The 24,576-nt window shown below is 40.4% G+C and overlaps 2 protein-coding genes across 3 annotated transcripts; both read left to right on the top strand.

The window, feature by feature from the left end:
* The first annotated feature begins 1,014 nt into the window (after positions 1-1,014).
* On the top strand, positions 1,015-16,456 carry csnk1g2a (casein kinase 1, gamma 2a). 2 transcript variants are annotated; one of them, XM_030773726.1, is made up of 12 exons: positions 1,015-1,102; positions 3,819-4,597; positions 6,865-6,934; positions 8,506-8,654; positions 9,157-9,391; positions 10,360-10,445; positions 11,086-11,170; positions 11,285-11,433; positions 11,583-11,666; positions 13,781-13,882; positions 14,582-14,688; positions 15,419-16,456. In XM_030773726.1, the coding sequence occupies exons 2-12, from the start codon at positions 4,367-4,369 to the stop codon at positions 15,471-15,473; spliced, it is 1,353 nt and encodes a 450-aa protein (XP_030629586.1). In that variant the 5' UTR covers positions 1,015-1,102; positions 3,819-4,366; the 3' UTR covers positions 15,474-16,456. The 2 variants fall into 2 exon arrangements, with proteins under 2 accessions (XP_030629586.1, XP_030629587.1); XM_030773727.1 differs by lacking the exon at positions 13,781-13,882.
* A 2,234-nt stretch (positions 16,457-18,690) lies between these two features.
* On the top strand, positions 18,691-23,709 carry mfsd12a (major facilitator superfamily domain containing 12a). The gene is made up of 10 exons (XM_030775612.1): positions 18,691-18,958; positions 19,108-19,318; positions 19,650-19,779; positions 20,273-20,479; positions 20,946-21,038; positions 21,203-21,295; positions 21,481-21,651; positions 22,303-22,397; positions 22,601-22,731; positions 23,376-23,709. The coding sequence occupies exons 1-10, from the start codon at positions 18,691-18,693 to the stop codon at positions 23,453-23,455; spliced, it is 1,479 nt and encodes a 492-aa protein (XP_030631472.1). The 3' UTR covers positions 23,456-23,709.
* The last annotated feature ends 867 nt before the right edge of the window (positions 23,710-24,576 follow it).

Here is a 24,576-nt window from a genome sequence, read left to right as displayed (position 1 = left end):
AGTAATAAAGAATAAATTGTACATTAGTTTAAAATATTATTTAATTTAAAATATACATGTAATATATAATATACATACATAAGTACATTATACACCAATAATTTCTATATACATAATCACAGTTCAGAGTATCTTAGCCTGAACGTACCATCTATAGTGGAAACAAGAGAGAGAGAAAACAACAACAACAGAAAGAATATGAAAATGCACATGTTATTCTTGTGGAGGGGTTTATCCTTGCTTTTCAAACACCGCGTGCAGCTTTATACAAACAGTCCGATCAAAAAAAAAAAAAAAAAAAGCAAGACCTGTGACAACCCGTATTTACACTGGAAATAACCTTGCAAGCCAAGTATGAACGCTTTGGTTTATCACTAGATGACCAAAGAGATAACTTCTGAAAAAAAGACGGGCGAAAAAAGACCCGAGAAGACCAAAGAAAAAAGTTAGGCTATTTAAATTCAGGCCTTTTATCTCACACTACTGAATAGGGTGCTACGTGAAAATTGTCACATTCTATTCATAACAAGACTGTAACATAGTTCCTTAATCACATAAGTTTCTTAAATATCCAGAGAAGTAATTTACAGTTTGTCCAGTCTAAGGTTCCAATCAGAATGACAGGTTAGGTTCTCCTGCAATATAAAAGGATGTCTGAAGACACATATGTTCGCTCCCTCCCTCCTCCAAAAAATGGCACCATGACACCTTAAACCCCCATTAACAAACTAGTTAAACGGAAGTAAAGCCAAATAATTCTCATTAAGTTGTATGTTTTATATGCTTGAAGAAGTCCCTTATACTGATACCAACTCAGCTGTGTTTGCAACATGTTCGACTTCACGTAAGCTTACATTGAATGAAAGTGTTCTTGCGCATTTTTTCCTGAGAGCGCGGAATTTTATGGCCCGCTATTCTCCAAACCATAATACGCAAGTTGGACAACTTAGACCAAGTATTATCATACAGCGGCAGCGGAGGAAACTCGCTAGCTGACTGGGAAGCTTAAAGAGACATTAGCTAGAGGGAGAAAAAACGAAAATGGCATCAAGAAATGGGCAGTAAAACGAAAACGATGGGAATTGCCAAGGACCAGTTTTAGGTAAAAACATCTGGCGTGTTTCTGTGTTTTCTGTTTATCGATTAGTGCAGTATTCCGTTAAGATAATTTGCATCGATTTCGAGTGTTCGGATTAAGGAGTTGCCCGGTTCGATGATGGCTAGCCTGATTGCTTTCTGAGTATGTTTTGACTTGGGACTGCAAAGCAATACGTCTCTGATTTCTCACATCTTAATGTGTATATTGTTTCCATAAACAGAGAACTGCTCGACACGTTCTTGTCCTATATTTTATCCATTTACTTCTTTAAGTTAACACAGTTTCCTAGCTAGCTATCGACGTTAAGTTAATGTTGTGTAGTAGGCCACATCTCGCTAACCGTGTTTAGCCACCTGCTAACTGTGTTATCTATGCTTTCCGCAACAACATTAGTTAAATAGCAAGATATGACTGCACTGTTTGTTTAAGTGCCGCTTATGACAATCACTCCTCATATATTTAAGTACAGTTAACATGAACTTCAGATGGTATGCACTAATATAATCACATATCTGAACTACAAATTAGTAATCAAATGCTGGTCAATTGTTGGTTGGCTAGCCATATCTTCGCTGCCTAGCAAAATGTACAGCTAGCGAGGTTGTTAATTCGTAAAACAAGTTGTGTTTCTGTTTGCCTTGACAACACGGTAACTTCTTATAACTTGCCAGGATGCTTTTATGAACATGCTCAACTGGCAACTCTGCCAACTGGTATAGTATGTATCTAATACTAAGTGAGTGAATTGATGTGTATCATGATAGCTAGTTAGCTCGAAAGCCCCCCTAACTGGTGCATCTATGCAGGCCTAATCCTACTGATTGCTTTGGTCAACGAGTGTCATTAGCTAGAAGGCATGAAAATATAACATGTTAGATTAAAGTTTAGATCTGTAGTTCTGTTGAATATCTTAAGTTATGACTTAAGTTAAGATAATTACCACCCAAACAATCTAACTGGACAGTGTAATTGTAGCTTTTGTATTCCAGTCAGAGAACACATTTAGCACTGACTCAACCACAGTAAAGAAGAGAAGACGAGTTTATTTTTCTGTATAGTTACTGTAGTCCTATCATTGCATTAATTTACATTAACCATAAATTAGCCATCATTAATTCTTTAGCAGGCTAGTTGCGATAACAATGTCGAATTTATTTTTCGTTTTGAAGTCTTCCTGAATTCTTGTGCGCCTGCACTTGCGAATCCCATTTCAAATATGCAATGTGACATCCCTTGTGTCTCCGCAAGCAATGTTAGGTGTGCTATTTTCACATCTGTGTAGTTAGTTATGATTACAGCCGGTGCGTGACCCTTGGCCCAATATGGTATAACTGACACTGTTGTGGGAAAAATCTTACATGTATATGTTTTTGTAATATAAATATCTTATTTGCTTATTGACTCTTTAAGTAGATTTAAGTACATTTTGCGTACCATGATGAAGACTTGGGCCTAATTTCTTAGAATTTGTGTGGATGGTCTCAAGGCTAGGTTAATATTCAACTTGTCTGCTTCCTTTTCTTGTTTTGTTGTTACTTGTTTTGCTGAAGGCAAGTTTGCAGGTTGAATTTTGAAAAACTGATTTGAACCAGGCATTGAATAGCAAATCTTACTAAATTCACATCTGATCTAGGTCTCTTCTCCTCCTTAATGAACAGGTTTTGGTTTCGTCAGTTTAGCTTTGGGGATCATTCAAACATATTGGATTTATCATTTATTTTGCTGAAAGCATTTTGGTGGGCAGACACTTAAAGTTGTAAACCTTGAACACAGAGAATGGGCAATTTATAATTAAGCTTCAATTATTTCATTTCATGTGAAATCCAATTATTTCATGTAATTTCAAATCATGTGAAATTTTACAGTTTGGTAGATTTTGAGTGTTGCTATTATCCCTAAGTTTTTACGGCCGTAAGTTCACTGTTAACTTTCTTTGTTACCAGGTACTTATAAGTAAATGTGAAATACCCCATAGAACATCACATCTTCTTACGCATTCTCTCTCCCATTGGAAATGAAGACAGGCCTAGAGTTCCATGGTCAATGAAATGAGTTTATCCATAACAGCTGGGGAGATCCCCTCCCTTCCCCTCCCAGCAAACAACACTCAAAAGTCTCCAAGCCAGAGAAGACGACTATTCCTCTGCACTCAACCTCAGACCTCAGCCAGAACTGTGGAGGGTTGTATTTTTAGAGCTGAAAGTCAGAAACTGCAGATAACACTTCCTGTAGGGAGACAGTCTCTGGTTTCTTGTTTCCTCACTTAAACCCTCTACTTCCAGTGAACTCTTTCTGGAGATTATGGCTAGGCTTGATTGTGAATGTTATGAATGTCTTCCAAAATGCAGTCCCTCAGTCCTCACTACAGTTGTGATTAAAGGGCATCAGATATGCTCCATCAGGTTGTCTCTCTTTATGGCCTCATAATGGAAAAATCTGAACACATCTAACTATGAAAACAACCTAAAAGCGCTTTGAAAATCTGTGTGATGTCATCTGCACTTTGTAAAAGGTGTGCTTTTATTACACGGCACACAAACAACCATACCACACCTCTTGTGGGATCTATCAAAATGTGGGGGGTTTTTTGTTTGTTTGTTTTGTTTTTTTAGAATGACTGAAGTTACAAATTGAAAGCCCTTTGACCATAATATTATGTCCTTACCATTGGACATTCTTTCAGAGCATCATAGTTTTCTTTTTTCTCTTTTCTGTCTAGATGTTCTGAAGAGTGGTGTTGTGCCGACTGTTTGTTTTTAAAAGCCCACTGTTGATGTCGCTCCTCTGGTGTGTCTCGGAACACAAGGAATGTCTGGTGCACCTCCACAGACTGCTCAGGAGGAGGCGATGAGGATGGATGACGTCGCCAGGCTGTGTCGTGAATCCAGCAGCTAGGATTGATTGTCAACCAGAGTGTGTGCGTACACACATAATCGTGATTGTTTTAAGGCGACGATGCTCCTTTGATGTTGGATTTGGAGATTCAACGACAGAACCGAGGAGCTCCCTTCTATCCAACTCCTTCAGTCGGATAATTCCTTTCGGATACTTTTGCCACAGCTTTTCCCAAATTAAAGAAAAAGAAAAGTTTTCCGTAGCTACAGACAAAAAACAAACCCGTTCAGGTGAAGCTGCTGCCTTCATTGTTTTCTTGTGCTCCTTTCCTCCTCCAAACCTCCCCCATACCCCTATTGGTCGTTGTTTTGGTGGTTCTGTGAATTTTATGGCAGTGGAGTAATCGTGGAGAGGCCGGGGTATCACAAGCTTATGGATTTTGATAAGAGAGGAGGAGGAAAGGGAGAGGTGGAGGAAGGGAAAAGGATGTCTAAGACTGGCGGAAGCAGGACAACACATGGGGGCCGCAGCTCTGGGACCAACTCTGGGGTGCTTATGGTTGGCCCCAACTTCCGAGTGGGGAAGAAAATTGGCTGTGGGAATTTCGGGGAGCTGCGGCTCGGCAAAAACCTCTACACCAATGAATACGTGGCCATCAAACTGGTAAGGTCTAAAAACACTGCGGTTTGTGTCGGTTAGTGCAACTGTCATTCTGTAAATGACAAGAACTGGTACTTCCCTTAAAAGCAAGCCATACTCTTAGAACTGTTTATCTGTGTTATTTAAAATCACAGGTTTCAGTGGAATTCATCTACTGATGTTCACCTCAAGAACATCAAGATTGGGGATTAAGTTGAAAAAAAATATTGAATTTGTACCATCTTGATTTTTCTGGCACAATCAGAACATGTTGTCATCCTAACTTAAAACCTCATTGTATATCAACATATTTTCATCATTGTGGTTCACTGTAGCCTTGTATTGCAGTGTAGACTTTCCATATGATGATTCCTGGAAGCGCTGGTGTTCTTTTCATTTAAAATTTTATTCATATGAGTATGTAAATTTCACAAACCTAACTGTTAACAGATCTAATTGTTTAAGCCAACTGTTTTGGAAGGTATGATAGCGTAAGTGTGCATGTGCTCACAACTTACAGTGGATGGCTGAATTTTATACTTAAAGTAATTTCAACAAAACACCAAATATTGGTGTGTAAGAAAAGATTAAGATCCTAGAGGAGATCAACCTATAGAGATTGAAAACTGTTCAACTCTTATGGAAACAAACCTATATCTGGCTGACTTTGATGATATGATAGCAGTGTTAGCACTGGGTGCCTGTTGCAAGTGCAGTCAAACATGTAGAAAAGTATAATATTTGTAGATGACTGTTGACTAGCCCTCCGGAAGCTTGATCTTCTTAGATGATTTTGCTTGTTGTCCTGATGTGTAACGCTTTCCTCAGATTTTTTTGGAACGTTTGAAAGTTAAAAACCTGAGCGTTGGATTAGATTTGCCAGCATACCTCAGGTAGAATGTTTATCACTCCTATCCATGTCTGGGTCAAAATAAGTCCATAAGAAAAAACTTGACTTTGCAGACAGCAAGAATATGTTAGCTTAGAGGAGGTGCTAGTACACTGGGTGGGTGGTAGATTGATTTGTGTAGTGGGTGTATTCTGCATGTATACATCTACATGATAAATGTGGCATTATACACAGCTGTCTCCATAATTAATGTTCACACCGTTTGCAGTGACATGCAGGTCAAGGTAGTCATACCTGTCTGATGAGGACTCTGAGCTCATTCATTGTGATGGGAAGGAAAAGCCTGAAAGAATTTCCTGACAGCAAAGATGAAACAGGAACTGTCCTTGAAATGATTAAAAAAACCTCTATTTAAACTGCCTGAACTTTTCAGGACCTTTTGCTTTCAGCTGACACTGGAGAGGAAGAGTTGTTCTTCTGCCTCAAAGCTGTACAAGGCCGAAATCCTGTTGCGAATAACTCTGTATATCCCACGCTATTTAAACAGTTTTTATTACTTCATTCATTTATATGACCGTTGCCCTAGCCACTGGTTCTTCCTTTTCACATGCTCACAGAAATCAGTTCACTGCTGTTCTGTACTCAAACTCACACACCAAACCAACCACGCCAGATGTAAAATATGAGCATATCATTTAAAGCCATTTAAAAGAGGAGAGCATGATGATGAGTTTGCCCATTGCCTGAATTTAAGAATTTCAAGTAAAAATATTCAGGAAATGTCAAGGCAAGACCACCTGACCCAAAAGATAACATTGTATTGAACAAATTGTTTTTTTGTTGTTGTTGTTGTTGTTGTTTTTCCCCATTTTAAGTTTTTATTTGAGGATAGAAGCAGAAATGAGATTTGCTATTTCAGGTCTCAGATTTTTTTTTTTTTGTTGAACTGACTGCAACAAGTGTCCTCATATGTTACTGAGTGAAAACAAAACGTCCTCATATGTTACTGAGTGAAAACAAAACGTCCTCATATGCCCTCGTATATCTGCGTCCATCGTGTCCTCCCTGTCCAATTAACACCAGAGACGATGTTCTGGGAGAGAGAAACAGTGCCGGCCTCTTGTCAGTCTTTCTGGTCCACACAGCACTAGTGTCCACCGGTGTGCTGTGGGCATCTGTCCATGGGAATGATTTTTACAGATTTTCCAGTACACCTCTTCAGAGGTTATTTGTTGCATACTGTCCATCTTTAAATGGGAAATCAAGGTCACCAGTTGGTATTTCCAAATGTTTTATCAGTACATTGCTGATAGCAATTTCATGCTCCTCACTGACAACTTTAGGGCAGACATGGGATGGCAGTATACAGTGAAAGAATTTGATCCTGTAAGATTTTTCAAAAATCTGATTGTCATTGTTCCTTGATCTCTGACTTTTCCAGGAGCCAATCAAATCCAGAGCACCCCAGCTCCATCTTGAATACAGGTTTTACAAACAGTTGGGAAATTCAGGTAAGTTATTTGATGTTAGCAATCATGCTTTCAAATACACTTGAATAAAATCCTGTGCCTCACATTACGGTCTGTTCTTTGGACAGGGTAGTAGCTGATATTTATAGAACCTGTATATAGCAGCATTGTTTGATTTAAGGCTATGTGAGTTGACGTGTTTTAGGGGTTGGCCACTGTAACCAGTAATGGTCTCTGCTGCAAGGATGGGTTCTTTTTTAAGGTGGATTTTCACAACCTGTGATCACTAACGCAAACATTATGGAGGCTTCACTGTTCCTCTCGTGATTGTTTTTCCTGTTGTGCTCTGCCTACTTCTAATCTCACACACGTGTCTTGATAAGGCAAGAGCATCAGCACGGTGACTTACATTGGGCAGACTACATGCCTAATTGAGCCAAACCACCTTAAAGCTGTATGGTTATCATATTATCACAGGAAAAAGCAGAGCCAGCAACTGTTTTGACAATGGACATAAAAATACTAAATTTATTAAAAACATTTTTTTGCATGGATCGTATAAGGTTTTTTTTTTATTAAGTTATTGAAATTATGACTGATCCTCAGCCTTGCATGAATAGCTCATATCATGTTTGACAGATGAACATTGCACTACGATACTGCCAACACTATTGTACTTCTGATGATGAATTCTAAGCATTAGAAGTGGATTTTATAAATACCCTGCTCTGTTAAAATGAATGTTTGTTTTTTTTTCCAGTGTAGATGGAAAGGATAAACCATAGTTTAATCTGAGGATAGTGAAACTGATGAAGGTTCCCAGTCATTTTAATTATGCACTAACCAGTAGCTGGTTAAGTGCTCTGTGCATTTCTAACACTGCCGTGGAATCACAGGTCAATCCTTCACACACAGTAAAGATGTCATAGAATTTGTATTCTGCCATCTGTGTTTTAAAAGTTGAATTCAGATGGGAATAGAACTAGGCTTCTCCTCTTTGCCTTCACTCCCCAGTCTTTTCAGTGTAGCCTCGATGTTTATGTCAGTTTTCTGTATTTATTTGTGGTTATTCAAGAAGAGTCCCAAGTAGGCTGTGTGTGCCTTCATCCCCTGCACTTGTGTGTGCGTGTGCGTGTGTGTGTGTGTGTGGGTGAGTGATGGAATATACACTAAGGCGTTTTTTCCCGGGGTAGACGTCGGATGATTGATCCCTGGTCAACAGACACTGAATCCATCTAACACTGTGCTTTTTAAAAGTACCTCTGTACACAGCCAGCACGTAGAGTTAATGGGTGGCTTGACAGCCCAGTATGACTATCGAGCTCCTTCTGGGACAGGACAGGCACATGCTAGCTGCAGTTATGGGTCTCTAGTGAGGAGTGCCAGTAATTTTGGCGCCTGCTCACCTTCAGATGCTCACCTCTAGTTTCCGTTCACTTACAGCTTTCACTTCCTCTCCTTATCTCTGCTCCGTCCCTCTCTGCAAACATCAGTTACATGAAAACAGCACGTGGTCATTTTAAATCGGCTCACATTTCCTTTCCTGTGCCAGTGTGGATGTTTGATTGGGAAAGGTATGATCTGCATGTGTGTATTTATGTGTGCGTTTCCAGAGGGCATCCCTCAGGTGTACTACTTTGGGCCTTGTGGAAAGTATAACGCTATGGTGTTGGAGCTGCTGGGGCCCAGTCTGGAGGATCTGTTTGACCTGTGCGACCGCACCTTCTCCCTCAAGACCGTCCTGATGATTGCCATCCAGTTGGTTAGTTTCTTCTCTCAGGCTTAAAACCCCTAATTTGGCACTATAGTGACCCCTTTGGGGCTCAGCACACCACTTTGGTTGGTTCGTGAGCTGCTAGTAAAGGTGGGTTTTATAGACCCAAAGTAGAATGCTGGATTACAAGACTTTGCAGAGGTAATGCATGGCTGAAGCCCATACATAGAGGAAGTTTCCATACAGGGCATATGGGATGTTGCAGCAGAAATTTCTATGCATACAGACAAGCGCGTGCACACACACACACACACATATATATATATATATATATATATATATATATATATATATATATATATATATATATATATATATATATATATGTATGTATTAAAAAAACACACTTTTTATAAAATGCAGAATGTCTGAGTTCCTGACATTCGCTGTTTAAATATTCTAGAATATTCTTGCATTGTACAGGCATGTGTGATAAGTATCGACAGTGACACTTTGTCTCCTCTTTGCTCTCCTCTCACCTGTACCCCAGATCACACGGATGGAGTATGTACACACCAGGAGCCTGATTTATCGGGACGTCAAACCGGAGAACTTCCTGGTGGGCCGGCCGGGGAGCAAAAGGCAGCATACGATCCACATTATTGATTTTGGCCTGGCCAAGGAGTACATTGACCCTGAGACTAAAAAACACATCCCTTACCGGGAGCACAAGAGCCTGACAGGAACAGCCCGATACATGAGCATTAACACACACCTGGGCAAAGGTAAAGCCAGTCAGCACCCAGGGAAACAAACCATAGCATTCAGCTAAAAGTCTGGTAACCTCTAAAGTGCAGAGGGTTTTACCTTTGGAATATATGCTAGCGGGGGGTCGTATTTTAAAGCCTATGCTAGTGTGTTTTTCCTTAAACTGATGATTATATTTTTAAGTATGTGAATACCACATTTTGTACTTTAATAATTTCTGTATAAAATTCATTTGGAATATAGCGATAAGGTTTGAACTATAGCCTTTTTTCTCTTGTGCCAAGAGTTAAGTAGCACTGTCAAAAAAAAAAAAGAGTTCGATGACTGTGCCAGTTTTTTTTTTTTCTCCTCCTCAACTCTCAAAGATCTGATTCTTGGGTAAAAGGACTTTTGACTTTAGATTAGTTTTAAGCAAGTCTTTGGCAGTGCGGTTATATTAAAGCCATCCAACCAGAGTTTCCATGCTGTTTTTAATGAACAACTGAAGTCTGCATAGAGTGGGCAGCTCCACTGAGCAGCACAGTGATTCAGAGCTCAGTCAACCATGAGTATGTCAGGGCTGTTGTTATAATAATGCCATGCTTGTAATGACAAAGAGATTTTTTTTGTTATATCTGGGTGCCTTTTCATTGGCCCTTCCCTTTTGTTTAATTAGGTGGCTTGACATGAACGTCTATTGTTTCTCTTCACTTCAGCTGTGACTAATTTCCTCTCTACATCAGTGGCTATAATCAGCTTAGACCTTTGCTGCGGCTGAATTGGTTGCGAAACACAGACTTTAAAAATGTTTGTTTTTCAAGAAAGACAATATTCACACATTTGCTCAAAGGAATCAGAATGGAAAATGAAGTATTGAATAAACCTCCAGAGAGGTTTCACTGAAATGGTGTGACAGTAGGGATGTCTTCCAATACTCAGCCGTCGCTGTCTCGTTTAACATCCTATCTGAGTGGTCTGTTTTTTCTCCGTCCTTGCTGTGTTGCAGAGCAAAGCAGACGGGATGACTTGGAGGCTCTGGGTCATATGTTTATGTATTTTCTGAGAGGCAGTCTGCCCTGGCAGGGCCTGAAGGTAAGGAGAACTCACAATTCTTCACCAAAAGTCAGACCGTTTTAGCCCCCCCGCCACATTCTAGACATTTTATCTCGATACATGACCTTTTTCTGCTTTTTTAGCCTCAAGGCTCTTAGTTCTCAAAGTTAAGATCATAGGCTCTAACCCACACACTTCATCCACTTCAACCTGTGGTGACTTTGTCAGCAGTACTTTTTTTTTTCCTCTTTACTTTTTCTCCGAATGTGAGTAACTAGTGTATTAGCCTTATCTAACCTCAGCTCATGCCTATGACGGAGATGTTTTATCTGGTCTTGCAATCTCCGCAGAGCGCCTTGCGGCTGCACAGCCTAGATACCTTGACCTATTTAGATGAATAAGACGGTCAGAACAGCTCGATGGCATTTTGCTGGTATTAGTAAATAGTCAGAAATGACGTAGTGTAACAGAGGGATGGCTAGTGTTGAATACTTAGATGGTTATGAGACCGTTTTGATGTGTTATGCCGAAGTTTGTGTACGGATCTGGATGTCTGCGTAGATCAAGATCTGTCTGCATATGCCCATTTATAAAAGTCTGTTTTAATAAAAGACAGATTCATATTCGATTCTCACTCTTTCTCTCTCCTTCATCCTTCTCTCGTGGTTTCGGCCCGTAGGCGGACACTCTGAAGGAGCGTTATCAGAAAATAGGAGACACCAAAAGGGCAACTCCCATTGAAGTTCTATGTGAGAGCTTCCCAGGTCAGTGCTACCACTCTGCATGATGCCAGCTCTCTTTACTCTGCATGTACTGTTTCTTTTTTTGGGTTTTATGTGTGTCCATTTCACATGAATAACTAAAAACGGTTTCTGTAGAAGAGATGGCCACTTACCTTCGCTATGTAAGGAGACTGGATTTCTTTGAGAAGCCAGATTATGACTACTTAAGGAAGCTCTTCACTGACCTCTTCGACAGAAATGGTTATGTCTTCGACTATGAATATGATTGGGTTGGAAAGCCGCTGGTGAGTCTCAGAGGAATTTTATCAGATCACGATTAGAATTCAGCAATTCTTTGTTTGAAAAAAAAAAACCTGCACGTTTGTTGAATAACAGTACACAGTGTATTAGACCAGTTCAGAGTTGTTTTTTCTCCCCTTCACCTTTGGAACAGCCGACTCCAATTGGCCCAATATCCAGTGACACACCACTCCAGCCCAGCAACAGAGACAAAGCACAACAGCAGACCAAAAATCAGGTGAGTCCTGAAGTGTGTGTAAAAACACACACACACACACACTCTCACTTATGCACACTCACGTATTTGTCTCTGTGTACACAGAGGTCTGTTCAAACGCACATACATACACAAAATCTATGCATATATACATCAAGGCCTGGAACCAGACAGAATTCCACTCCTCTTTACTGTACACACACTTAAAACATAAGAGTGCGCTCAAATATTCATAAGAGATAACATATGCAGATATACTGAAACTGAAAGATGTCTGAGAGAGTAGTTCAGTGTTGACCAGAATAAGCCTAAACAAACAGTGGAACAGCAAATACTTGCGAGTGATCACTGTTCTTTCCCCAAGAATAGCTGCACTCAGTGTGGCAACAGTGTACGCGACTGTCAGTAGATGGCACCTGTGTGTTACATCCAGTTAAGACTGAGGGTTACAGAAGAGGGGAATGAGCTATCAGGAGGAAAATTGTAATACTGGCATGCTGCTTCTATCAATATGCGTAAAAGCATAGATCAGTATCTCATATACTCATATCTGCTAGAAAAACACTTGTACTGAGGTTGGAAAGTGTTCTGTGGATCTCTGAGAACAGGCTTCATTTCCCTCACTCGTCAGGGTCAACACATCTCGGCCTCTCGTCAGCTCAGTGGAAAGTGGAAGCCCTCTGGGGTGTCGGGCACTTTTTACTATTTTTAAGGAGACATTTTTGCTTAAAGTTATTAAAGGTCATTTATTTTAAAATGGAAGAAAGCTGCTTTTAGAATTGAGCATAATGCTAGTCATTTATATACAAAACAGTTCAGGAGGTAATGTCATGCAGGTAAACTCACACAGGCTGCATGCTATTGATGTACATGTTGGCTAGGTACATAATAACCCGCTGTGTGACATTTCTGTGAGCTTTTTCTTTAAACATTCATAACCAACTTATTACACAGGAGTATGAGGCTAATTTCAGCAGAACTAAAACAGGCTCTTGACATGCCACAGAACAGTAGGATACCTGTGCAGGGTCTAATTCCTGTTGTGAAATGCAATCTGTATTTCATTTAAATCCTTAAATGTCCATTAGAGATACAAGTGTACCAACCCGCTGTTCACGTAGCAAGATGAAGGACAGAGAGCATGGTGTAATTATTAGTTTATTTCATACATTACTAACTGTAGGTCTGACAGTTTATCCCTTTGACACACTGTGAATAGCTGCTATACTCTGGCTCTTTAGATGCAGTGCAGACTTGAGTTGGCATTTGGACCATTTTAGTAGCTGTGGGAGGAATGTGGGTATGGTAAAAAGACGTCTTGCGACACATACATTATTTAGACTACGTACTCCTGGGTTAAAAAGCAAAAAAAAAAAAAAAAACGAGTCAAGGTTAACTCAGATTTGCATGTTTTTTTTGTTTGTTTTTTTAAATACATGTAACCCTGATGCCTCTGGAACTCTTACACAACACACCTCTTATTTGAACTGAGTGACTTCACACCTCTCATGACTGCGACTTCATAAAGATGCCTTGATAAGTTCATTTGAGTTCATGTCATGTCATGTGAGTTAGGATGAGGGAAAGCAGTGATTTGTTATCTCTTTGGTTTGGAGCATGATTTGACCAAACCCCTTTTGAGTACCTGCCTTAGTCCGATGTTATCATCAAGATATTCTTCAAAGCTAGAGTTGGTTTGGATCATTTTCTCTGGATGCTCAGTCACTCCCTAATGTAATGTTCTCACTCCGTGATTTTAAGCCAGCTAAAATTGCCCAAGCAGCAGATATGATAGTTCATTCGGCGGAAATGAACTGGTCTTGGCTTTGTATCCGCTGGCAGTTTCTCCAAATAAGAGTCATGTTTGGAGATGTGTTGGTGTCTTAGCTGCTCCCTCTCCATCTCTGCATGTCATGTACTCTCTTTTTCTCACATGCACTTTATTCTCCACCTCTCTCCTCTGTTAGCTAGAGCGGTCTGCTTCTGCATGGAAAGCGTTCTCTATAAACTTTTTCTGTTTTGTTCTTTTTTTTTTTCTTTCTTTCTTCTTTACACCTTCGCCTCCTTTCAACCACCATCTTTTCCTCCCCCTACCATCATCCTCTTCCCCTCCCCCATCATTGCTGTGGCACCAGTCACCAGAACCCAAAGGAAGCGAGTCCCAGCCCACTCCTGTGACCAATCGGGAGCTCCTGGGGTCTCACCTCACGGCCGATAGGCTGGGGGGCTCTGTCCAGGTACTGGGTGTGTGCGCTGTGCTGCATGGTCCGAGCGTACTCCTCTCTATCTCTCTCTTTTCTTTCTCTCTTTCTTTCTTCTCTTTTTTTTCTGCCTCCTTTGCCCTTTTTCTCACTTATCAGACACCTCTCTGTTTTTGTTTTTGTTACTGTAATCACTTCTCCAGTCTTTGTTTTCTCTCTCTTTTTCTCTCTGTCCTTTACACACTGCATGCTTCTAATATCAGGCGAATAAAAGGACTAGTTTAAGAAGGGATTTTGTGCCTTAGATATAAAAAAAGCACATGCCAGTTCATTGAAATGGCATTTCAGTAATGTTTTTGTGGTTTAAGTGGCAGTCATTATTTACCCACTTTGTATGAATTTGATTGAGCATACACAGGAAAAAATCATGAATATCAAGTCTGTGTATCCATGGAAACAGTGACTCGTGTTTGAAAGAAACCTAATCACTTGTCATCAGTTTATCAACAAAACAGGTTCACTCAGATGAATTCTTATACACATAGTGATAGCTATACTGAGCAACAGTCAGCTTTGTTATCTGAGAAGGAAGTCTGGGTCCAACATTGTCAAAACAGAAATCTGTTTCTGTGTGTTTGGATGTCAGAAACCCTGCCTGTGGTCCTGATAATTACACACACATACTCAGTCTTAGATCACAGTCCTGACAGCTCTCTGTCCTGACTCTATGTACAGGTAATGAGCTCTACCAATGGAGAAGTCAACACAGATGACCCCACTGCAGGTCACTCCAATGCCCCCATCACCACCCCTGCTGAGGTTGAGGTCGCTGATGACACACGGTAAGGACCTCCTCATCTTCAGTGTCACAGAGTTCTAGCTCTCCCCATGTCTGAACTATCTCTAATATGTATTCAATTTCAGGTCACCATTCATCAGGTCATGTGTAAGGCAGCAGCAATAACCCCCCCCCCCCCCCAGGCCCAACACTGGTGTATGAACCAGAAACCTACAATAAATAAATTAAATCTCTCAAAATTTGTGTTCTGTATGCCAGTTACAGTTACTGACTTCAGCAGACAGTTGTGTTTTTTTTAGTGCCCCACAAAGAACCAGTTGCATGCTGGGAGGTTATGCACAGAGAAATAAGTGCAAAAAATAAAGGCTTCTTAACCCTGTGTAAAAAAAAAAAAGAAAAAGAAAAACACGCACAGTAAAAGCCTGGAACACTCTCACAGATGTTCCTTTTTACCATGTGACAAGCTCATAAACACAGGATAGTGATAAAGAAAGAGAGAGAAAGCGTATGAGTGAAGGACAGACAGACCAACAGAGAGAGCAAGTGACAGAGAGACAAAGAAGTGCAAAAGGAAAGACATGTTTATCCTGACATCTCTGGACAACCATCAAGGTGATGTCAAGAACAGATCATACTGATAATATCAGATATGTTTAAATGTTCACCGAAAGCAGCAGTCTTCAGTGATTAATCTTAATTGTGTAGACGTACTGTAAAAGGCAGTAAACTGTATGTGGTTATGACCTTGGCACCGTCTCCTGTGTTTGCTTTAGGTGCTGTTGCTTTTTTAAGAGGAGGAAGAGGAAAGCCCTTCAGCGACACAAGTGAGACGAAAAAGAACAGAGGGAAATCTGAAACATTCAGTCACTGATGCGTTAAGTAAAGACGGAGCTGCAACACAGAGCGTTTTCTTTCTCCCTCCTTCCATCTCTCTCTCTCTGTCTCTCTCTCTCTCTCTCTTCTCACTGTCTCCCTTCACCTCCCGTCCGGGCAGCCAGCTCCACTGTGGAACAAACACTCACTGCCCCGCCTGCGAACATCAGGTCAGAGGGGTGACATGGCTAACGTTCGGCTTCACCCTCTTTTTAAAGGAAAAGAAAACGACTCAAAAGGAACAAATACACCTGTTTGTAAAACGTGGTGGGGACACAAGGAGTTAATGATGGGACAGTTTAAACCCAGAGACAAGAGTATATGATGTGACCCCCAAACCCAGAAGGACTGTTTAAACTTGTATTTTAGATCACGTGAAAAATAAAAAAACAAAAACATTTATCAGAGGACAGAACACGCATACACAAAGAGACACACACACACACACACACCTTTAGCCTGAATGATTGAGAGATGTGTTCCATGGAAACTTGTTTTATTTTATGGGATCAAGGTAAAAAGTGAAAGACGTTGTGAATGAATTGAATCTGAGATTGGAACAGGATAAATGTGATGGACATCAGAATCAAGTAACGTATGTAAAATCTGTGTCTTTCCCTTTTTTTGTAATTTAAAATGAAGTTGTTTTCAAGCTCTGCTCTCCCTGAGTTGAACAGTTTTACTCATGTTGTAGTGTGTGTGACACTTTTTTTTTTTTTAAAGCAGCTTTTTTTTTGTGTATGTTTTTCTCTCTTTTTTCCTGTTGATGTGGATGTGGTAAGACAGTGGCTGGTCTCAGGTACTGTGGAAGACAGAGAGAAAAACACTAAATCTCTCTTCTATAAATTGCACTTTTGGGGGATAAAAAAACAACGTATTTCAGAACGGTTGAAATGAGCAGGAACAGAAAGAAATAAAGGCAGATCTGAGATCACTCATACAGCAGGCTGATCTCTCTTAAAGGGATAAAGTGATGATGATCATTCAGTTTTTATCAGGGGGAAAAAATGTCTTGTGCTTTTGTTTCTCACGTTAGATTCAGTTTACCTGGGAATAATAGTTTTGTGCCTTTCCAAGTAAAATATTTAACACTAATGTTTTCCCTCTCTGACATTTTTATCCAGTGAAGGTGTCCGTGGCCCTCTTCCAATTCTTTTGTGTCCAGTCTCCACTGTGGCGTGGAGGGTGGTGGTCTTAAAAAAAGGAAAAGAGTCAGTTAGGCATTGCTCATCAGCTCTCTCAATGTTGTAAAATACAATTATAGCTTGACTCCATGCAACGTGAACACATGGATTATGGGTAAATTCAGAGGATGCTTATTATAGTGAGGATGTACTATGATTTACATAACTATTAAATGTTGCTTTTTCTTCTATGCCTCATAAAATGTCACATATTGTGTCCACATGCCGTCACTTTGTTTCATCCTGATTTTGTTTTCATACACTGTCTTATGACTGATCTCATGCCAACATGAAGAGCTGTGTACGTTAGCAAGCCTGAATAGAGAGATTCGATCAGATTCATACTGTCTAAATAGTACTGAGGGTGAACACCTTTCAGAGAGTTGCAAAGTAAGTATATTTGAAGACATCAAGCGTTGTTACAGTACACATTGCGTTTGAACTGAACCTGTAAATCATATGTTAAGAGTTGAATAACTGTGTGCAACAGATGTCGGTACAGGAAAGTGTTGTCTTATCCTCGTACATCCCAACTCTAAATATCATACTGTTTTGTTGCTGTGTGATAAAGCAATCTTTGAATTTCTGAATTACACGGGAACAGAATAAGAATATCATGTTCCTGTGAAGTAATGTGATGCGCGGAGACTTCAGCGGTACGTTCATGTACTATTGATTAACAGGTATAATGGAAGGCTATGTTGTAATTACGGAAAGCTAGAATTTAGGCATTAGATTTCATATTAATACGAATTCAAGGTGAGGACATCGGAGTGACCAAGCATTGACGGATGCAACGTCAAACCCCCGCGGAATTTTAGCCGAAATGCAGACTGACTGGTCATGAAAATGGTTCTGCTGAGTTTCATACTGTCAGAGTTTCTGCTGAAGCATCGTCTTCAGTTATATGCGACAGACGGTTGTTAGTGAACTTTGAAACGAACAGCATTATTGCACGTGACCGTCACACAGAGTCTTGGGTTTTTGACTTAACTGTCAAACATTTATAAACTGGTTAACAGGCCGAATATGTAATAGGGGCAATTTGCGTCTACAAGCCTATAAAAATGCTCCTACTTCTGTAACATATTTAATGGCATTATGACTTCTCCCAAGAAAAAAAAGTCATGGATTCTCTTCATAGACGTTATATAATCTGTCATGTGAATCCGTTACCTGTCTGACAGACAGATCTCACACACAGTAGAAGGACCGATACTTTAACTCGAGCCGGTCTTGTGACTTCGCATACATTCCTTGGAAGCAGTAACCCATTGTTACACTCACGCTCAAAGGCTAAACCATACAACTGTAAATACATTATTATATGAGGGTGAGCCTGTAGCTTTGACAGAAATTGTCTTTAGACACTACGTATTTTGTAATATGTTGTCTAGACTCTAGAGATCAACCATATTTTCGCGCCATCTTTCAGGGCTCTCGAGGGGAAGTGTGCATCACGTGAAAAGGCGTGGCTAAAATATGATACTCCTACGTAAACTGTCGTTAGGGCATTGCGGAAACGGTTTGTCCAGACCAAAATAAGAGTGAACTTCATTCAGGTGTTATGGGACTAAAGAAATAATTATAACTGTAACATGGAAGACATATTTATATTACAGATCGAGTCTTTTTACCAATCAAATTATGATTTTATCGCTGAGTCTGTGTCGCCGTCGGAACGGACAACATACAGAAACCAGTGTACAATTTAGTATGATGGACTAAGAAGCCAACCAGTTTCAATTCACTCTTCATTTCAGGATTCATTTACGGAGTCAGCTGACTTCAGGAGGACGACACTATTCGGTAACACGAGGAAAACAGATTTTGTGTTTAGGTGGTGGTGAAACATATTACATCTTCGTTGTGTAGTAAGGAGTGTTTACATCGATGAACGCACTTTCTCACGACATGCCAAGCCAGATATAGCTATTAGAACAACGTTCGGGTTTTAAACTACATTTTATAAGGGAATACTCATGGTCATGCCAGAAGACTCAAACTCAATACCTGCCTTTAGGCGCTTAAGTTATGCCGTCGGACACTTCTTAAACGATCTTTGTGCCTCTATGTGGTTTACATACCTACTGGTATATTACCACTCTGTACTTGGGTTTCAAAACACTTATGCCGGTGTGTTATTACTAATCGGGCAGATAGCGGACGGTATCTGTACACCAATAATTGGCTATGAATCGGACCGTGCGCCCGGCTGCGGTTCATATGGCAAACGGAAGACATGGCATTTAGTGGGTGAGTAACTGGCTACCAATTATTCTCCGGTTGAATATTCTCTTGCTGGTTATCAACTGATTATGAAGCCCGAAACTAGTCGAAAAGCATTTAAATAAAAGGAAATGACGGAAGGAGGTATAACACATCGTTAACTGCTTGTCTTTCAGGAACAGTTAGCGTGTTGCTGTCGTTCCCATTCATATTTAACCAGTGCCTTGGTTGCAACCAGTACACTCCTCAGTGGGCCAGCCTCACATACTTCACCCCGTTTATCGTCATCTTTCAGTTTGGCTGGGCTGCCACCCAGATCTCCCATCTGTCTCTCATTCCTGAACTGGTGTCCTGTGAACATGCCAAAGTCGAGCTCACCGCATACAGGTAAACAGCCTGAAAGAACTTAACATGTCTGAAGTCTCATGAGAACCTCAAAATTAGTTCAAGCTCATTTGTTATGTGAAAGTCATTAAGAGTTTGATCATTCTCAGTCAGTGTGTCTCAAACCTGACTTTGAAAGCCCACGTAGGTGCTTTATCCTTTAACTAGCACTGCTGAATTGATTAAAAGGCTTGATGGTATGAATCATTTGTGTGTAATCCACACATTTGGCAACAACCATGCAGAGGTTATTAAAATACTCTGTGTTTCTAAAGTTCTCACAGCAATATGTTTCTTCAGCATTGGTGCTGTGTGTCTGGGTTATATCCCACAGATATGCCTTCACTGTAATAGCCAACATCACAGTGTATGCAGTGGCCTGGTTGCTTTTCCACTTCCAGTCGGGACAGGATGACGGCCCCATGGCAGACAACCTTGGCCCCTACGACATCCCCATATTCAGGGTCTGTGATCTCTTGGACACTTTGATATATATATATGTGTGTGTGTGTATATATATATATATATATATATATATATATATATATATAGTTTTTTCAATTGAGCAGTGACCAATGGCCAGTGCCTTTGTCCATCTGGCCTTTAGTCCATCCATTCTTAGGAATGTCACCTAGAGTAGTGTTAGTCCTAATCAGATGAGCCACTAGTAGTTTGGATAGCATTCCTCATTTTTTTAGTGAAGTCCATCCGCCTTTCATTTCTTCTCCTCATTTGACTGTATAATTTCTGATATCAAAATGTCCATAGGTTCCCAGGTGTTGTACAGTCACCTGGCACTTTATGATTATGCTTTGGTTTATTGTGTATATAGTGCTCTTTCAGTTCATAGAGGCAGTTCATGTTTGTCAGGTGATCTGGTTCGACCATAAGAGCCGTAAAAGGAGAGCCAAACGTTACTAGGTATTATAAATGCCTGTGTCATGTGTCTGTGATTAGGACCTGAGCCTCATTGTGCTGGGCATTGGTGCACTGTTCTCCCTCCTTTTCCACTTGGGCACCAAAGAGAAGACCGGTCGCCCACGTGCGGAAGAGGAAGGCTCCAGTCCAGATGAACGCCAACCTCTTGTCGTTCGCCTCACGACAGCCTCACCCTCAGTTCTCCTGCGATGGCAGCACTGGCTCACGGAACCATCCTTTTACCAGGTAACTGGCACATCTACACGCAGTGCTGCCCCACCTACTGAACTCTTTGGCCTGTAGGAAAGTGAGGATGTGCTGTGCTATAGTATGTTTCCAGGACATTTAAAATGCAGAGGACCCGGGATCTGAAATACAGTGCTTGTTTTTGTTTTCATCTTTATATGTGTGTGTGTGTGAGAGAGAGAGAGAGAGAGAGAGAGAGAGTGTGTCTTTCAATCATATTTTTTGAGGGTGTGTGTGTGTGTGTGTGTGTCATGGTGAAAGCAGTTCAGAGAAAGTGGCTGCCCATTTATTTGTTTTTTTTTAGAAATTTAAAAAAAATATTACATTCTTTTGTCATTTTTTCAGATGAAACTACCATCTTGAATCTCGCTAAAGTAAACATTATAAAGTCTTCAATGCCCATTTGAGTACTCCCTCAAAATCATAATTTTGTTTATAAACTCCTGTCTTTATTCATGCTCTAAAGGTAGCTCTTCTGTACATGTGTACCCGACTCATAGTGAACCTGTCCCAGACTTACATCGCCATGTACCTTACCAACACACTCATGCTGCCAAAGGTATGACTCCTGCTGTGCCCACATGTACCAGTTACACAAACAATACCCTGCAAGAGGCCCACTGTATTTTTTATCTTTTTCAACTGCATCTACATCGCAGTCAGGCATTCAGGTTGTATTATAGTTTATAAAACACATAAGACTTGTGTGTCTTTCTGTTGTAGAAGTACATTGCCACTATTCCTCTGGTGATGTATGTGAGCGGTTTTGCTTCTTCATTGATCATGAAACCTTTCAGTAAACTCATAGGAAGATGTGTGAGTATCATTCTGTGTTGTCATGATCTGTTTCTTTGGCTTGAATTATCAGTTTGTTTTCTAGAGACTTATATATTGAGCCATAAGCACTTTTTCATTTCTAGTCAATCTGTCAAAGGTATTACATGTTTAAGGATTTTTGATTATGCTGTTATGGATGGAGTTTTATTCTTTCTCACTGGCAGATGACCTATTTTGTTGGGCTCTTGCTGATTTTCGCATTCTCCTATTGGGTGCTGCTGGACACCCACATGGGTGACAAGGTCTATGGTGCAGCAGTGTTGCTGGGGGCAGGTTCAGCCACGATCCTAGTGATGTCACTGTCCATGACCGCTGACCTCATAGGAGATCAGACGGTAGGTTGCTGAACAATCAAATATTAGTTTCTACCAAACACGCTATAGATTTACTATGAAATAGCTACCAATCCCTCAACTTTTCAGGTTTTATAAAGGGTAAAGGCAAAATTTTTTAATTCGAATTTGTGCCACGCTCCGAATTGTTTTCTCACTGGTAGAGAACTGAGGCTGCATAGACAACATTCAAAGTTTTTTGCACATTTTCAAATCATTTTAAATTCTTTATTTTGTCTGAAATGAATTCAAAAATGAGTTTTTGTCTGTTTTTGTAAAGGTTCGAGCTTACCAAAGTGAGTGAACGGTTAAGAACATTAGGAAGAGCTGAAGTAAATGCAGACTGCAGCAGAAGTGAAAATCAGACTATTCTTAAATGTCCGGTTTTATCTATCAGAGAGCACAAGAACAGGGAAGTGAGCCAGTTTTGTGTATCTGTACTACAGATCAGGATATAGATATGGTTTTTCATATACACTTCTGGGGAACTAAAATTCCGTTCAGTTCTGTTTGTGTGTTTGTCATGATGGAAGCACTCTGATCACACTGAACGCGGAACCAGTGCTCAAAGCTGCAGGCCTGGGGTGGATATAAAAGGCATTGCTATAGGGAATCCTTAAAGTCACCCTCTGATAATCTCTCTGTCTTTGACAGCAAAGTGGGGCCTTTGTTTATGGAGCAATGAGTTTCACTGATAAGGTCGCCAATGGTCTATCGGTGATGATAATCCAGGGCCTGCATCCCTGCCAGTAAGTTTGTGTTTGTGTCTGGGTGTGTAAGTGTGTGAGTGAGGGACTTTTCATAAGATATTTTGATATTCAGCAGAAATAACATATTGATGGAAACTAAAGAAAGAAGTGACATTTGGCACCTCATGATGTGAAATTTGACAGTGTGTGTGTATTTTCGTGATGTGAAATTTGTCATAGTGTGTGTGCGTTTTCTTTCTAAGTACGCAGGTGTGTTGTCCGGCATGTGTTTGGTATTACCACTATGTGATGGTCGGTGTCACTGGAGGTGTGGGAATTGTTGCAGTTTTTGGCCTTTGTGCTATCCTAATCTGGCCAATCAAGATCCGCAGGCGTGAGTAGTCTACACCCTTCACCATCCATGCCCATGCATTTCGTACCCATGTGTATTAAGTGTGAGTGTGATATAAGCACCTTAGCTCTCTCTGATTGGTCAGAATGAAGTGTGACTGCCGGGTCACACTTCTTGGGCTAGGTTTCCTCCGATGTAGAGTGAGAGTGAGAGTGTGTGTGTGTTTGATGTGACTGACTGGCTAATTACTCTGCGTTACAGACTCTGAGGAGGTGCAGACAAAAGGTTCTGCCAGCAAACAGATCAAGGGTGAGGGTGTAAGAGTAGCTTTTCAAATGTCACTCCAATCACCAATCAGAGAGGACTCATAAATGGGGTCTGTTCTAATCAGCTACAAAAAGAACTGGGCCAATCAAGGTTTATTCTTGAGTGACAAACTGAAATCAATTTATCATAATCCCTGCATGGACCTCCTTTGTTTTGAAAGAAGAAAAAATGAGATCCGTGGTCTAATGTATCCTGGAAAAATGTACAGTCTATATGTTGACTGGGCTAGTACAAACTGATCTACAGCTCAAAACAGTGACCGATCTGGTATCTTCCTGCGCACTGAAAAAGCTCTTTCACTTTTAGTGTCTAAGCGGTGAAATCATATTTCTTTGTCCTGAATGGTTGTGTCTTTTTAGGTCTCCCTGTGATGTCAGGATTGTTGGGATCAGATGGCGAGGACTCAGAGAACAGCTCTGATCAAAGTCTCGTTAACTAACTACAGCAGTGGGACAGGCCACTCCTTCCTGCCTCAGACTACAGCAGCTCCACTCTCACAGAACACTTGAAAGCTGTCACCGTTCACACAAATACAGTCCAAAGCCATGAAGTGATTAGAAGGTTGACATTCTTCTGGAAAGCTGTTCTACAGTAGGATTTAGCTTTAGTTATGACACCTGTTGAACAGGGAAGGCTACACATAGTAAATAACAGACATTGTGATACTGGTTTAGCAGCTACTACATCTTTTTACACACATTTGGTCTTTCTTTCTCCTGTGTATGTTATAACGCACAATGTATTTTCTGCAGTTATGTTTTCTCTCTCCCCTTAATGTCTATAATTCACTACTACAGGGTGCAAAACGGGATTCTGCGGCAAAGGTAGTATTAGTAGTGTTTTTTCTTCTCTCTGATGATGAAGAAGGAAGACTGTCACAACTAATGTCAAAATTAGGGATTAACATCCTTATCGAGGGATCAAATGAAGGGATGAGATATGAAACTTTTGTCTCAAAGATGTAATCATGTTATTTATTTTTTTTTAAGTATGTATTTTTTTTGCAGATAATCCACTGCGTATGGAACAGTTCAGTTTAACAGTTCTAATGTTAGACACTAATTGAATTCTCTGTCATATTTCTGGGAGAAAGGGATAAAACATTTTTGAGGGAAATGGCAAGAAAAAGAAACGATAACTGCTTGTTGCAGTGACTGTTTAAAGTGATTCCTTAATGCAAAGAGTGATGATTTGTTTTATCTCATGTGAGATGACCTTTTACTTTTATTTTATACTTTTAATTGCAAGGGAAGCAACAAGACATACCATGGGATCAAGAGACTGGAAAATGATTCCTTGTTATAGGGTGAAGGAGAAATACATATATTTTGTCAATGAGGGACATGAAATAGGATAAAAGAGAAGCATTTGTTCATTTTTACATGTTTCATAAGGGACACAGAGACTCAGTTTGTTGAAATGAAACAGTCGTGTAATCGTGACTGATGAGCTTACAAAGCGGCACTGTAAACACCGGGGTAAAGAAACCGCCCACTCAGGGGGAGTGAAGCAACTCAAGAGCTTTCCTCTTGTTAAGTTTTGCTTGCTTAGATGATGTGT

Source organism: Chanos chanos, chromosome 5 (genome assembly GCF_902362185.1).
Source record: "Chanos chanos chromosome 5, fChaCha1.1, whole genome shotgun sequence".
NCBI lineage: Eukaryota > Metazoa > Chordata > Actinopteri > Gonorynchiformes > Chanidae > Chanos > Chanos chanos.
Note: the sequence above shows the minus strand (reverse complement) of the source record. Positions and strands in the feature narration are given on the sequence as shown.

Excerpts from the sequence above, each read along its gene's own strand:
- csnk1g2a (XM_030773726.1), top strand. The coding sequence starts at position 4,367 with ATGGATTTTGATAAGAGAGGAGGAGGAAAGGGAGAGGTGGAGGAAGGG. Across the intron at positions 4,598-6,864 it reads AATACGTGGCCATCAAACTG|GAGCCAATCAAATCCAGAGC; the intron begins GTAAGGTCTAAA and ends TGACTTTTCCAG. Across the intron at positions 11,434-11,582 it reads ATTGGGTTGGAAAGCCGCTG|CCGACTCCAATTGGCCCAAT; the intron begins GTGAGTCTCAGA and ends CCTTTGGAACAG.
- mfsd12a (XM_030775612.1), top strand. The coding sequence starts at position 18,691 with ATGCCAGAAGACTCAAACTCAATACCTGCCTTTAGGCGCTTAAGTTAT. Across the intron at positions 18,959-19,107 it reads GAAGACATGGCATTTAGTGG|GAACAGTTAGCGTGTTGCTG; the intron begins GTGAGTAACTGG and ends CTTGTCTTTCAG. Across the intron at positions 22,732-23,375 it reads GCCAATCAAGATCCGCAGGC|GTCTCCCTGTGATGTCAGGA; the intron begins GTGAGTAGTCTA and ends GTGTCTTTTTAG.